This window comes from Pseudorasbora parva, chromosome 6, assembly GCF_024679245.1.
Source record: "Pseudorasbora parva isolate DD20220531a chromosome 6, ASM2467924v1, whole genome shotgun sequence".
NCBI lineage: Eukaryota > Metazoa > Chordata > Actinopteri > Cypriniformes > Gobionidae > Pseudorasbora > Pseudorasbora parva.
In genome coordinates, this window is record NC_090177.1 from 24,059,226 (window position 1) to 24,072,907 (window position 13,682).

A 13,682-nucleotide genomic window follows, 5' to 3' on the forward strand; every position below is an offset into this window, starting at 1 on the left:
ACGGTACCAGACATGCAGTTCCTGCTCTGCTGTTTGCTGGCAGATGAAACAGCCTGAACACTCTCAGTCTGAGCAGTATGGACAAGTGTTGTCAGAAACGGACATGGATGCACATGTGGTGATATTATTATCCTTTATCTTTACAGAGATCATTTCATCGCGCAGTTTTCAAGCTCGGCAGCCTTTCACGTAAGTATATGGGAATAGGCATGTTTTTTATTTTTATTTTAGACTGCACTGCTTGATGATTGTAAGCACTAATGTTTCTTTTCTTTTTAATGAAAGAAATGTTTTAGGAACATTAATTAATAAAATGTAAAAAATTATTGTTTTAATTGTAATCAACTTTTTTTCTTGCAGATCTCTGAATTATTATTAAATATGTAGTACAACGTTTACTAATTTTTAAAAGCATAAAGGTTTCTAATACTTTATAATAGTATTAGTTGGCTATAGTACACTATAATAATACTTTTATATTATTTAATATACTATATAAAAATTCAAATAATTTGTTTTATTACTACATATATTAAACTAATCAGTATGCAGTAAATGTTACAATTAAAATGTATTTTATTATAATTATTAATAAATTGATTACACATCAATTTCCAGTTATTTTTTCTTAAAGACTTTAAAACATTTTATGCACTTGAAATGGAAAGTGATTCTTTGGTTTTCCTTTGTTCAGGCCAAAAGTCTGCTCAGAGCAAGCCAGAATCCTCACAGCTGAGAGACAGCCATGTGTACTGGCTTTTACACGTAAGGTGAAGGTTTGGAGGCAAGGATGCACAGGTCATGCTTGGTGTATGGACTATGAGAGGAGGTACTTGTTTATTTGACTGTCAGATTTAAGAGCAGGTTAAATTGGTGTCAAATTAAATAAAGCTACAGCGATTATGATATTTTAAAAGTTGATTATAGGTTTTACATGCAGTAAAGATCCCTCTCTCCTAAATAACTATCAATAGCCCTTTTACCCCGACAGTCATTTCTCACTGGCAGACCTTTCAGTGCCAGCCAACTTCTATCCGCTTTTGAGAATAGGCAGAGGGCTAGAGAAAGACAGCAGTTAGAAACTGATCCTTTTGTTGAGAGACGATGGTTATTAAGGGTCTCAGATGCTTCGGGAATCAAAAGGAAGCTCAAGACTTTCAGAGCCATCAACCCCCTTGGCAATTATGGAAGGTGATTGAATAGCCCTCATGAAACAGGCACTGGGTTTGCTAAATGCTGCCATTGCACTGAACAAATGCTGAACTAATTGGGGTTTAGAGCTATTATTACAATACTCAAGCTCGTTCTGATTGGCCAGTTGTCATTGTCTGTGAGACTGTGCTATTTGTCTCAAATTTTACTAACCTAGTTTTACAGTAATCATATCTTTTAACCACTTTGTAGGACTGTCTACTACATAGGCTACAGACAAGTATACAGACAAGACTTCAAGACTACATACAAATGCTGTACTGGACGGTCCCAGCTCAATGCAGGGGCAGGCTGCATCTATCGTAAGTGTTTGCACAGTCAGCTCTGTCATATTTCTGATTAGACATCTAAATGACATTTAGTAGGTTCTAAAATTAAAGTGATAAAGTGTAGACCTGCAGGGCTAAGGTTAATGATTCATAAACATCATTCACTGAAGGTTTGTGCAGTGAATGGCTTACATGATTAATTAGATTCCTGTTCTTCTCCGGAAGTTCCTTGAGAAGGATTCTGGCTTTGTTGCCATTGGCAATCACATAAATCATCTTTTCATCAGATGCTCACTTCCAGCCACATTTCAATAGGCTGTTTATTTTGGTTCAGGATGCTACGGGATTGCTGTTAGGGCACACAAAACTATATTCTCGAACAATCAAAAAGTAAATAAATGTGCATTGGATTCAGTCATTGTGGTGTTGAAATCCACAAGAATAGTTGAAAAGATACTAGTCTCTACAGTCACTTCTGCTTGATTTTGTTTTGTTTTGATGCTTAAAGGCCATAAAAGACCAAGCTTAACTTCTCATCAGTGGCCTTGTAAGAATCTGGAAGGCTTTGAGTGAGCTAGGATACAATGCACCTTTGTGATCATCAGAGGCCGTGGCAAGAGGCAGATGTACAGCCTTGGCCAAAAGTGTTGGCAGTTTGCTGCTTTGGCATTTGTAGATTATTTTTTCACACATTTCAATGGTATACTGGAAAACAATTGCTAAGAGTTTTGGAAGTTTTAAAGGCTTCAACACAAACAGTCAGTATTTATAGTTTTGACCCTTCTTTTTTTCATAACCCTTGTAATTTGCTCTGGCATGTTAGATATCAGCTTCTTGGACAAAATCCTGACTGATGGCAATTTATGCTTGACTCATTAGTGCTAGGAGTTCATCACAATTTGTGGACTTCTGCTTGTCCACTCGCCTTTTGAGGATTGACCACAGGTTTCCTATAGGATTAAGATCTGGGGAGTTTGCCTGGCCACAGACCCAAAAATTCAATGTAATGATCTCCTGCCTTGTGACATGGTGCTCTATCATGCTGGAAAATGCAAGGATCATCACCAAATTGCTCCTGGTTTGTTGGGAGAATTTGCTCTTTCAAATCAGCAGTCTTGATAGCAGTCTTTATTCATGGAAGTTTTTTGGGCGGAATAGTGAGAGAGCCCAGTCCCTTGGATGAAAATCTACCCCACACATGGATGGTTTCAGGATGTTTCTCTGTTCTCACAACACAGGACTCATGGTAGCTTTTCTTCTCTGTGCAATCGATTTTCCAGATGTCACAATCAATCAGAAGGGGGCTTCATCAGAGAAAATAACTTTGCACCAGTCTTCTGTTGTCAAATCCTTGTACTTCCTGCAGAATTTGAGTATGTTCTTGATGTTTCTCTTGGAGATAAGTGACTTCTTTGCTGCCCTCTTTGACACCAGGCCATTGTCCCAAAGTCTTGGCCTCACTGTGCGTTGAGATGCACTCACACCCACCTGCTGCCAATATTGAACAAGCTCTGCACTGGTGGTGACTCCTCTGGAGGAGACGGCCCTGGTGCTTGCTGGACATTTTGGGATGTCTTGAAGCAGTTGAACCTCTCTACTTGAAGTTGGTGATCCGTTATATGGTTTTATTTAGCCAATGAAACTTTTTGCAATTTTATCAATTAAAATGTATCTGATCACTCTACACAATGTGAATCGACGCCACAACAACTAAATCTATCTATCTATCTATCTATCTATCTATCTATCTATCTATCTATCTATCTATCTATCTATCTATCTATCTATCTATCTATCTATCTATCTATCTATCTATCTATCTATCTATCTATCTATCTATCTATCTATCTATACAGGTATAGATTTATTTATTTATAGACTATCAGTTATATAATTCAAACTAAAACCATATGATCGGATTTAAGTCTACTCCTCCGTTTCTTCATCTCATTCTCTCGTTTAAGTGATTTAGCAGCTGAGATGTCTCAACAAACAAAATATCATAAATGATTTGTCACTATAATTTATAGGCGAATTAAACAAAACCAATCATGAGTAATTTGACCTTTTAACCAACTTTTAATATTTTCTGTGAAGATGTATTTTTCCTGTTAAATTTCCCAATTGACTGAGTCTGTCAAGTTTGACTGTCTGCTTATGTCTTTCCTCTTCCAGCCCTCTGCACTTACGGTGTGTGCTTTAATGGGGGTGTGTGTACAGGCCATGTGCATCAACTGTGTGACTGCCTCCCAGGATTTAATGGATCCAACTGTCAGTATGGTGAGCACACAAGTTATTTGAGCTTTGAAATAAGGCACTATCTCATTCTTAAAGCACTCAATGAATGTTAGTTGGCTTGTGTAATGCATTTAAACAGACTGTGTTCTATCACTCATGATAACACTTAAATGAAAGGCAGTTTTCCTTCCTTCCTTTGTTACTGCTGTGCTGAGTGTCTCTCGTGCGACCAGATGTGTCCAATGAATCCATTTAATATCTAATTATACAGAGCAGAAATGTTTAGGATGCTACATTTAAACAATTACACAATTTAAACAATGTGATAATAGACTTGTCAATATTTGATAATATCTGGAAACATTTTTATCACACAGTGCTACTTGGATAGTTAAATGAGTTCTGACAGTTTAAAAAAATGTTAGGAATTTTGCAGTGTACAGCAGCTTGCAGGACTACAGCTATTTTACTAAAGCTATTTTACAGCTAACAAAATGTAATGTCACACATTTACATATTAACAAATTAATTGTAAAAACATTTTTAGTACTTTACAGTATCACTGTTTCACTGCACTTTTCTGTGAATTTCAACAAACTATGAAGCACCTCCAACCCCTGTATCAGAATAAATGTTGTCCTCCCAAAGGGCTTCTCACTTTCATTATTGCATCCTCTGGACTTCTCAGTCAGTTCATTCTGCTTTGCTCATTTTGTTCCACAGCACATCCACTGCTTTCCGAAAAGCATCCAGGTGCGTCAGTACTAGAACACAGGCACTCTAAGGTCACAGCAGGGCTGATGGGGCAGTTAAATCCCTCTCCTTACACTGTAGGATCAGTGTTCCCTTATGGTATTGCTGTGCAAGTGAGTGTGAGAATAAAGTTCTGGAAGAGAGTCAGGCTTCTCTGTGAAGTGACTGTGATTTAGAGCAGATCTCTAGAGGGTTCGGAGGTCCTTCTGCACAGCTGCATTGTCTGTGTGGGTGGGGAAATCATGCAGGTTACCAAAGACCTTCTGGCTGCTGTAGAAAGTGTTAGGAAATAAGGAAACAAAGAGCCTGATGCGTGATTGTGTTTCACGTCAGGGTTGGATGTTCAGAAGTGTAAAAATTGAATTCAGTGTCACAAAAAAATATTTTTTTAAAGGCCTGCTCAGTCTTGGTTTTGAAACATCACAAAATATTTAAAGAATCAGTTTGTTTGGATAAATTCATTTATTTTTATAAATGATGATTTGTCCTAGTATTTATATGTTTAAGTTTAATACACCCTTAAAAACAAGACGGTTGGTCATCTTAGCATGTTTGAGCTGGGTAGCTAGTCCCCCATTTGTTAGTATTTTAAATAATATTGTCCCCTTATGTTATCTCAATGTAGTTATGTTTTGTTTGGTATAGTTTAGGTAACTACTTTTTGTGAAAAGAACAGCTTGTCTTCCAGAACTTCATCATGAGCAGATTGTAGCTTAGCATTCTAGCCAGTACTGTAGTGTTTAGCATACTGTATTGACAGGTGTCCCTTTTTTAATAAAGGCTTTGATAAACAGGTTTTGAGACATACTATAATACTTACTGACACCAAGGAAGAGGCAGTACAAAAAAAAAAAAAAACACTTTTGATGATTGATTAATAATTTCTTAACTGAACACAAGTTCAGTTTTTGACTAAATAACATCTTTGATGCTCTTCTAATGGCACTAAAAAGTGGACACTGGTTAAAGTTTGTGTTGTAAAGTATAGCTGGCAGAGCCCACAGGATGAGAGCCAACTATGTGCAGACACATCCTGCCGGACGAGTTTTATAATCCTGTGTGACAAATTATGCTGTTTGTTTCATGCATTAATATTAACTGCTAACAATTTATATATATATATATATATATATATATATATATATATATATATATATATATATATATATATATATATATATATATATATATATATATATATATATATATATATATATATACACTGTGAAAAAAATTGCTTGTTTTTTGTTGGTTTTACTTAAAAAAGTAAGTAACTTGGTTGCCTTAAAATTTTGAGTTTATTGAAATTAAAAATTTGAGTTGATACAATGAAGAAAATTGGTTTAATAAATAGAAACTCAAAATATTTTTGTATCTGCACCACATAAAAAAATTGATAAATCATGAAAATAGCACTATTTGGCATGTTTCACTGCATCATCAGAAATAAAACACACACAATTACCCAATATGCTTTAAAAATCTTTTAATAATATTTTAATAAAGGTTGTCAAATCTCAAAAAAATTTCATTGTATTAACTAAAATTTTCAATTTCAATTTCAATTTTAAGGCAACCAGGTAACTTTTTTTCTAAATATTTTTTACAGAGTGTATATATATATATATATATATATATATATATATATATATATATATATATATATATATATATATATATATATATATATATATATATATATATATATAAATTCAGTTTGTGCAAAATTTACAAAAATACAAAAAGATGTGTAAATTTATTTGGATGGTCCACCTTAGACATTCTACCGCCTATAACTTTATTAGTAACTTTACAACTAAATGTCGACTAGCAGTCATTAGCGTATTGGTAGACTTTGCTTCTCCAATAGACTGACTATAAGTAACTTTGCAACTACACAACTTATTCTACTACAAACCCGATTCCAAAAAAATTTGGGACACTGTACAAATTGAAAAAAAAGGAATGTAATAATTTACAAATCTCATAAATTTTAATTTTATTCACAACAGAATATAGATAACATATCAAATGTTGAAAGTAAGTCATTTTGAAATGTCATGCCAAATATTGCATATTCCAAAAAAGTTGGCACAGGTAGCAATAAGTTAAATGTACATATAAGGAACAGCTGGAGGACAAATTTGCAACTTTTTATGTCAATTGGCAACATGATTAGGAATAAAAAGAGCCTCTCAGAGTGTCAGTGTCTCTCAGAAGTCAAGATGGGGGAGATCACGTGACCCACTGACAGGAATGGCCGCTTGAGTCTTGAGCTCCGCTACTCGGCGTCGATTAATCATCCGTTCTCGGCACTACCACGATATATTTGCTTCCTGTGTTCATTTATTAGTGGATGATGGCTAAACGTCAGCTTTTACCAGCCTCTCCGGAGAAGAAACGGCTGAAAGATCCTGATAACGAAGCGCTGCGCGTCATGATGGCCGACGAGCTAAAACTACAGCTTGGCGTCGTCAGGGAAATTTTCAAAGAGGAATTTCAACCGATTGCTGAAAGAATTGGTTCCCTGGAGAAAGAGATACGAGTAATCAGCAACAACTTCGATAATATTCAGACGGCAGTTCGGAAAGTTAAGCAAGAGTCGGCAGAAGTTAAGCTGGCCGTGGACGCACTTCAAGACAAGATGGCGAGACTTGAAGACAAGAGCCGTCAATGCAACATACGTCTCGTTGGTCTTAAAGAAGGGGAAGAGGGCAGTGACCCCGTGGGTTTTATGCAAACTCAACTACCCATCTGGATCCCTTCCCTTAAAAATGGACCGATAGAGATAGAAAGGGCACATCGCATCTATACCGGTGACAACAGCAGAAAGGGTCCGCGAACATTTATCTTTAAACTGCTACGTTTTCAGGACCGAAACGCGATCCTAAAAGGAGCCCGCGCCGCAGGTCAGATACTTCATAAAAACAGCTCTCTTCTCTTCTTCCCGGATTACAGTAACCAAACTGCCATGAAAAGACGTGCGATGAACCAGTCGAGGAAAAAACTCACGCAGCTTGGAATATCTTCCTTCTTGATTTACCCCGCTACGATCAAGGTGACGGATCGCGGATCGACTTCTCTGCTCGAAACGCCAGCTGAAGTGGATTCTTATGTGGACCAACACCAGGCATTCGCTACACCTCTGCCCACAGGAGATGAAACGCCAGCCGGAATGTTCATAGACGCCAGCAGCCCGTGACCGCTATAAAAGGATATAGTGGAGGCTCGTCTATCGCCGCAACAACGCCGAGCACTATTTTTGAAACTGTGATGCCGAGTCGGCTTGGCCTTTAGGACTCGAGCGATCGACTGTTACTATGGCCACGTATCCAGACGAGTTTATTGTTCTGGCAGGCAGGAGAGTTCGTTCTAACTCTCTGCTTTCTGCCTTCTCTTTTATTTTTTCTTGTTGTTGTTCATTTAAAGTTCCAGATGCCATGAATTATCCATGTGAGTCCACAAATTTTGTTTTATATTCAGAATGCATGTTACGACTGATTTATGGCTCTTAATATAGTATCTTGGAATGTCAATGGTTTAAATGGTGCCATTAAGAGAACCAAATGTTTAGATTATTTAAGATCTAAACGCGCATCTGTTGTATTAATACAAGAATCTCACTTAAAAGCCTGTGACGTACATCGTTTTCAGAATAGGCACTATAAATTAGTCTCTTTTTCTTCATCTGCTAATAAATCTAAAGGGGTCCTGGTTTTGATAGCGCGCCACCTCCCCTTTTCCATACATTGTTCTAAAAGTGATGCAGATGGGCGCATTACTTGCGTATTCGGCACATGGTCAAATATTAAATGTGCATTTATTTCAGTATATGCCCCCAATGAATATGATAAAGAGTTCTATCAACAGCTTAACCGTATCATTCTAAGTATTAATGACTACCATCTAGTGATAGGCGGGGATTTTAATACTGTGCATAATCCCCTACTTGACAGGTCTCAAATATCTCACTCTGATTCTGCCTCTTCAAAGTTATTTAATGATTTTATAAAACAGACCAATGTGTGTGACATTTGGCGACTGAGGAATGATAGTGCCAAAAACTATACGTTCTTTTCGGCCCGCCACAAATCCTATTCACGCATTGATTATCTGCTTATATCCCCTGCTTATATCCCCTTTATCGATAACGCTGATATATTACCCCTTCTTCTTTCAGACCACTCCCCGGTAACTTTATGTCTTCTTCCATTTTCTGCTCCCTCTGGGCGTAAGCGTTGGAGGTTTAATACATCCCTACTGCATGATCAAGATTTCCTATCACAACTCCGTACCTCCCTATTAGAGTTTATTGAACTGAATAGGGGTTCTACGAATAATCCCCAATCTTTATGGGAGGTAACAAAATGCTTTATCAGAGGGAAATGCATTGGGTTCTCTTCTTTTCGTCAGAAATCTAGGAATGGCCGTAGAAATGAGTTGGAAAGACAAATTCAAGAGTTGGAGCAGAATCTTAAAAAAAACACCTATTGTCAAAAGAAGGTCAAAGAACTAAATGCACTTAAATCGGAGTTAAAGGGATTTCTTTTTCACAGAGCTGAATTTATTATGCATCGAACAAAGCAAAGTTATTACTTCAACGGTGAAAGACCAAGTAAATTATTAGCATTACGGATCAAACAGATGGAATCTAGAGCAAACATAAATGCTGTAAAGAATGACGGTATTTTATGCACCCAACCTGAAGATATAAACCAAATTTTTAAAAATTATTATGAACAATTGTACACTTCTAATTCTTCTATAAACTATGAGCAACAAAAGTCTTTTCTGCAAAAGTTTCACCTTCCTAAAATTGATGAACACCATGAGATGATGCTAAATTGTCCCGTGTCGCTTGAAGAGCTAAAACTGGCCCTGGACACTATGCCAAAAAACAAAGCTCCAGGTAGTGACGGAATTCCCCCTGAATTAATTTCTGCTATCTGGGATATAGTATCACCACTTATTCTAAACTCTTTTAATTTTGCAATTGAAAATGGAGCCCTGCATAGGGACCAAAACACAGCTCTCATTACCCTTTTACTTAAGAAGGGCAAGGATCCCACAGAATGTGCTAGCTACCGACCTATTAGTTTAATTACCACCGATGCAAAACTTTTTGCCAAAACTCTAGCTCTTCGATTGGGTAAATGCATAGATAAGATCATTAACTACGATCAGTCCGGTTTTCTTAAAAATCGCTTCGCATCCGATAACATTAGGAGACTGTTACACATCATTCATAGATCAAATTCTTACACGGCCTCCTCCGCAGTCATTTCACTGGACGCGGAGAAGGCCTTTGATAGAATCGAATGGAGCTTTCTTTGGTCGGTCCTGGAACATGTAGGGGCTGGACAAGGCTTTATTAAAATGATTAGAACTCTTTATAATAGCTGCTCAGCCCGTGTTCTTACCGGCTCCTTAGTATCTCTACCTTTTCCTCTTGGTCGGGGTACCCGCCAAGGATGTCCACTATCGCCTTTACTTTTTACTTTATCAATAGAGCCGTTGGCTCAAGCAGTACGTCAGTGGTCAACTATTAAACCCATTATTTGTGTAAACACTTTGCATAAAATCTCTCTTTATGCTGATGACATTTTGCTCTATGTTTCCAATATTTCCACGTCCGTTCCTGAATGTTTAAAACTTTTTGAAATATTTGGTTCTCTCTCGGGTTACAAAATTAATTGGAATAAATCAGCCTTAATACCTCTTAATGACTCAGCGAGACAGGAATCTAATAGCCTGCCTCCCGTGATCCCCATTGTTAAACAGTTTACATATTTGGGAATCACCATATCTCATCCAATTCATCTTATTCCTAAATGTAATTATCAAACCCTTCTGAATAAGATCAAAGAAGATTTAGAGAGGTGGTCCCCCTTATGTTTAGCTCTTCACGGAAGAATATCCACTATTAAAATGAATGTGCTTCCTAGGGTTAATTTTTTATTCTCCATGTTACCGTTAGCACCTCCTGAGTGTTTTTTCAAAGAGCTCAGCACGGCTATTTCTAGATTTATCTGGAATAAGAAGAGACCCAGAATCCGACTCAAGACAATGCAGCGTAAGAAACTGGATGGGGGTCTGTCATTTCCTGATTTCAAATTATATAACTTGGCGTTTCAAATAAGACCAATCAAGACCTGGGTCAATCCTGATTCTCTGGTTCCTTGGCGAGATTTAGAAGTGAATATTACCCATCCTGTTCGCCTACAAGATCTACCCTTTTCAGGTATCTCCAAATGCTCTAAGAAAAACTATGGACCAATTGTCGAATACTCCCTTGATGTGTGGAAAAAGATTGAGAAAATTATGGGAGGCCCCTTTTTATACACCAAATTAACACCATTATGGCATAATACTGCTTTACGTACTGGTAACAAACCCTTTGTTTTTAAAGCTTGGTCCAATCTAGGTGTTCACACCCTGAATGATATTTTCGGTGACGAGGGCATCAAATCATTTCAGGACTTAAACATAGAGTTCTCCTTACCTGGATTTTCTTTCTTTTTATATTTAAGATTGAGGTCAGCCTTGAAAGCTTATGGCGTCCCTTGGGTCACTGGCGTCTTGCCACATCCTCTGTGGGAGTGGCTAGACCCTGATACCCCCTATAGTGGCTTAGTTTCCAAGGTCTATAATTCAACTCTTTCATTGCAATACTCTTATATTCCAGCCGTCTACTCTTGGGAAAAGGAAGGTTTAGCTAAACCTGATTGGGCTGTGGTATGGGCCAGATGTTTCACAGCATCTAAGAACCTGGCACACCAAATGATTCATTACAAATGTATTAACAGAGCTTATATCACTCCTAGTATATTATATAAGATGCATTTTAGACCTAATCCATACTGTCATTTATGTACGACATCTACAGTAGGTTCTTATTTGCACATGTTTTGGGAATGCCCAACAGTGGTTCCTTTCTGGACTTTTGTTTGTACGACTCTTTCTGATATTCTACACGTTAATATACCTCAGGACCCTGTGATATTTCTGCTTTTAGACGATTCCGCTCTCCAACTAAACGCTCACCAAAACAGGACCATATTGGCAGCAAGCACTGCTGCCAAAAAGACTATTCTAAAACTATGGATAGAACCATCCATCCCAACAACTTTCCTTTGGCTATCCTACTTCAGAGACATTGTCTTACTAGAAAGTACCACTGCCAAGCTCAACGGCGCAAAGGAAAAAACTATTCAGAGTTGGACAGAAATAGCAAAGATATTATTAGACAAGCTGAAATGTTGACATTCTACCTTTTCTTTTCTTTCCTTCATTTCATATATGTGTATACATATGTATATGTACTATTTATTATTTATTATTACTTATCTATCTAGTTTATTACTATTATTATTATTTTTATTTTATTTTTATTTTTTATTTTTCTTCTCAATGTGAACTGTTTTCATGGCATCTGTCTGTATATAGTTCATTGGAGCTTTGATATGTTCCTGGAATATGAATAAATTTTAAAAATTTTGATCCAAAAAAAAAAAGAAGTCAAGATGGGCAGAGGATCACCAATTCCCCCAGTGCTGCGGCAAAAAAATAGTGGAGCAATATCAGAAAGGAGTTTCTCAGAGAAACATTGCAGAGTTTGACGTTATCATCATCTACAGTGCATAATATCATCCAAAGCTTCAGAGAATCTGAAACAATCTCTGTATGTAAGGGTCAAGGCCGGAAAACCATACTGGATGCCTGTGATCTTAGGGCCTTAAAGGGTTAGTTCACCCAAAAATGAAATTTATGTCATTAATGGCTCACCCTTATGTCGCTCCACACCGGTAACACCTCAGTTCATCTTACAGTTTACAGTTTTTCTCAGTCAATTTAGTACTTTTCTCCAAACTCAGGTAACTGCTCTCAAAACATTTAACACAGTGATCTTTCCACTTTGTAATTGTCCTTAACAGATAGCAAATTCTCCTTTATTTCATACAAATTACAAATCAAAAGCATAATTTTTTTTTAAACACTGTGCACAAAATTCCCTAATGTTATCACAGCAGTTCATACAGCCAAACAAATCTTTAATATCAGGAAAAATATTTGCAGCTTTTTCATTGGTCTTCACAAAGATCACACTCTTAGAAGAAAAGGTTTTATCGGCGCTACGTATTTGGAATCCTTAAAAGGTTATAGAAGTATAGTTGAGTATACTCCAATGACCCTTTTATGCTAAAAGGGTTCTATAATGACAAGAAATAACCCTTTTGGCACTTAAAAAGGGTCCTATATAGAACACTGTAAAAAAAGGCATTTCTTATCAAAGAAAAAATTGCATTTCTTATCTTAGCAAAAACTCTCTTAATTTTGAGTTATTTTTTCCTAAAAGACAATTACTTTTGCTTATCTAGTAAATAATTCTTGTTTTAAGAATGTTTAGATGTTTGGACTAGAAACAAGACAAAAATACTATGTAAGAAAAGCCTTTATTGCAGTAAACCTTTTAGGGGTTTCAACTACGTAGCGCTGATAGAACCTTTTCTTCTAAGAGTGCACAAGCATTTTTGTACTATTTTCAAAACACAACAAACAAAACTCTGTGAACTGATGCAATTTAATCCACAGAAATTCAATTTGGCCAACTAAAAAATTTAGATGTGATCAATCACTTGAAAATTTTAAATTGGAGGCCTGAATTTTTTTTTTACAGTGTATACAACTAAACTCGTCATTAAAGAACTTTGAAGAACACAATTAAAGAACATGATAAATGTGTATTTTCATTCATGTATTTGTGTATACAGCTGATTTTTTAAATTAAATCAACAGAGCACACACTTGTTGTTTTAATGTTAGTATTTATTTTTGATAAATGCATTAATAGAATAAACTGCAGTGCTTCATTATGCAATGAGTACTGAACTGTTTTGCCAACATAAGAGTGTGTTTAGTTTGCTGTGTTAATAGTTTTGAGAGCAACTAAATTAATTTGGAGAAATGTGTCAAATCGATTGAGAAATACTGTAAAGGGGGTGAAATGCTGTTTCATGCATACTGAGCTTTTTACACTGTTAAAGACTTGGATTCCCATCCTAAACATAGACAAAGTTTCAAAAACTAAAGTTGGACGTTTGATTGAGTATTTCTGTGTCAAAAATACTCCTTCCGGTTTCTCACAAGTTTCGGGGAGTTTCTCACAAGTACGAGTCCGCTTGACGTCAACGGGCTCTTCTCTCGGAAGGG

The 13,682-nt window shown here is 36.6% G+C and overlaps 1 protein-coding gene across 1 annotated transcript in view; it reads left to right on the forward strand.

Annotated features, from left to right (window-relative positions):
• The first annotated feature begins 29 nt into the window (after window positions 1-29).
• The window catches only part of megf6a (multiple EGF-like-domains 6a), an 87,229-nt gene continuing 73,576 nt past the window's right edge, over window positions 30-13,682 (forward strand). Inside the window, exons 1-4 of the mRNA XM_067446357.1 lie at window positions 30-189; window positions 695-829; window positions 1,405-1,514; window positions 3,657-3,761. Coding sequence (XP_067302458.1) covers window positions 44-189; window positions 695-829; window positions 1,405-1,514; window positions 3,657-3,761 — 496 coding nt within the window. The 5' untranslated portion in view covers window positions 30-43. The remainder of the gene's footprint in view (window positions 190-694; window positions 830-1,404; window positions 1,515-3,656; window positions 3,762-13,682) is intronic.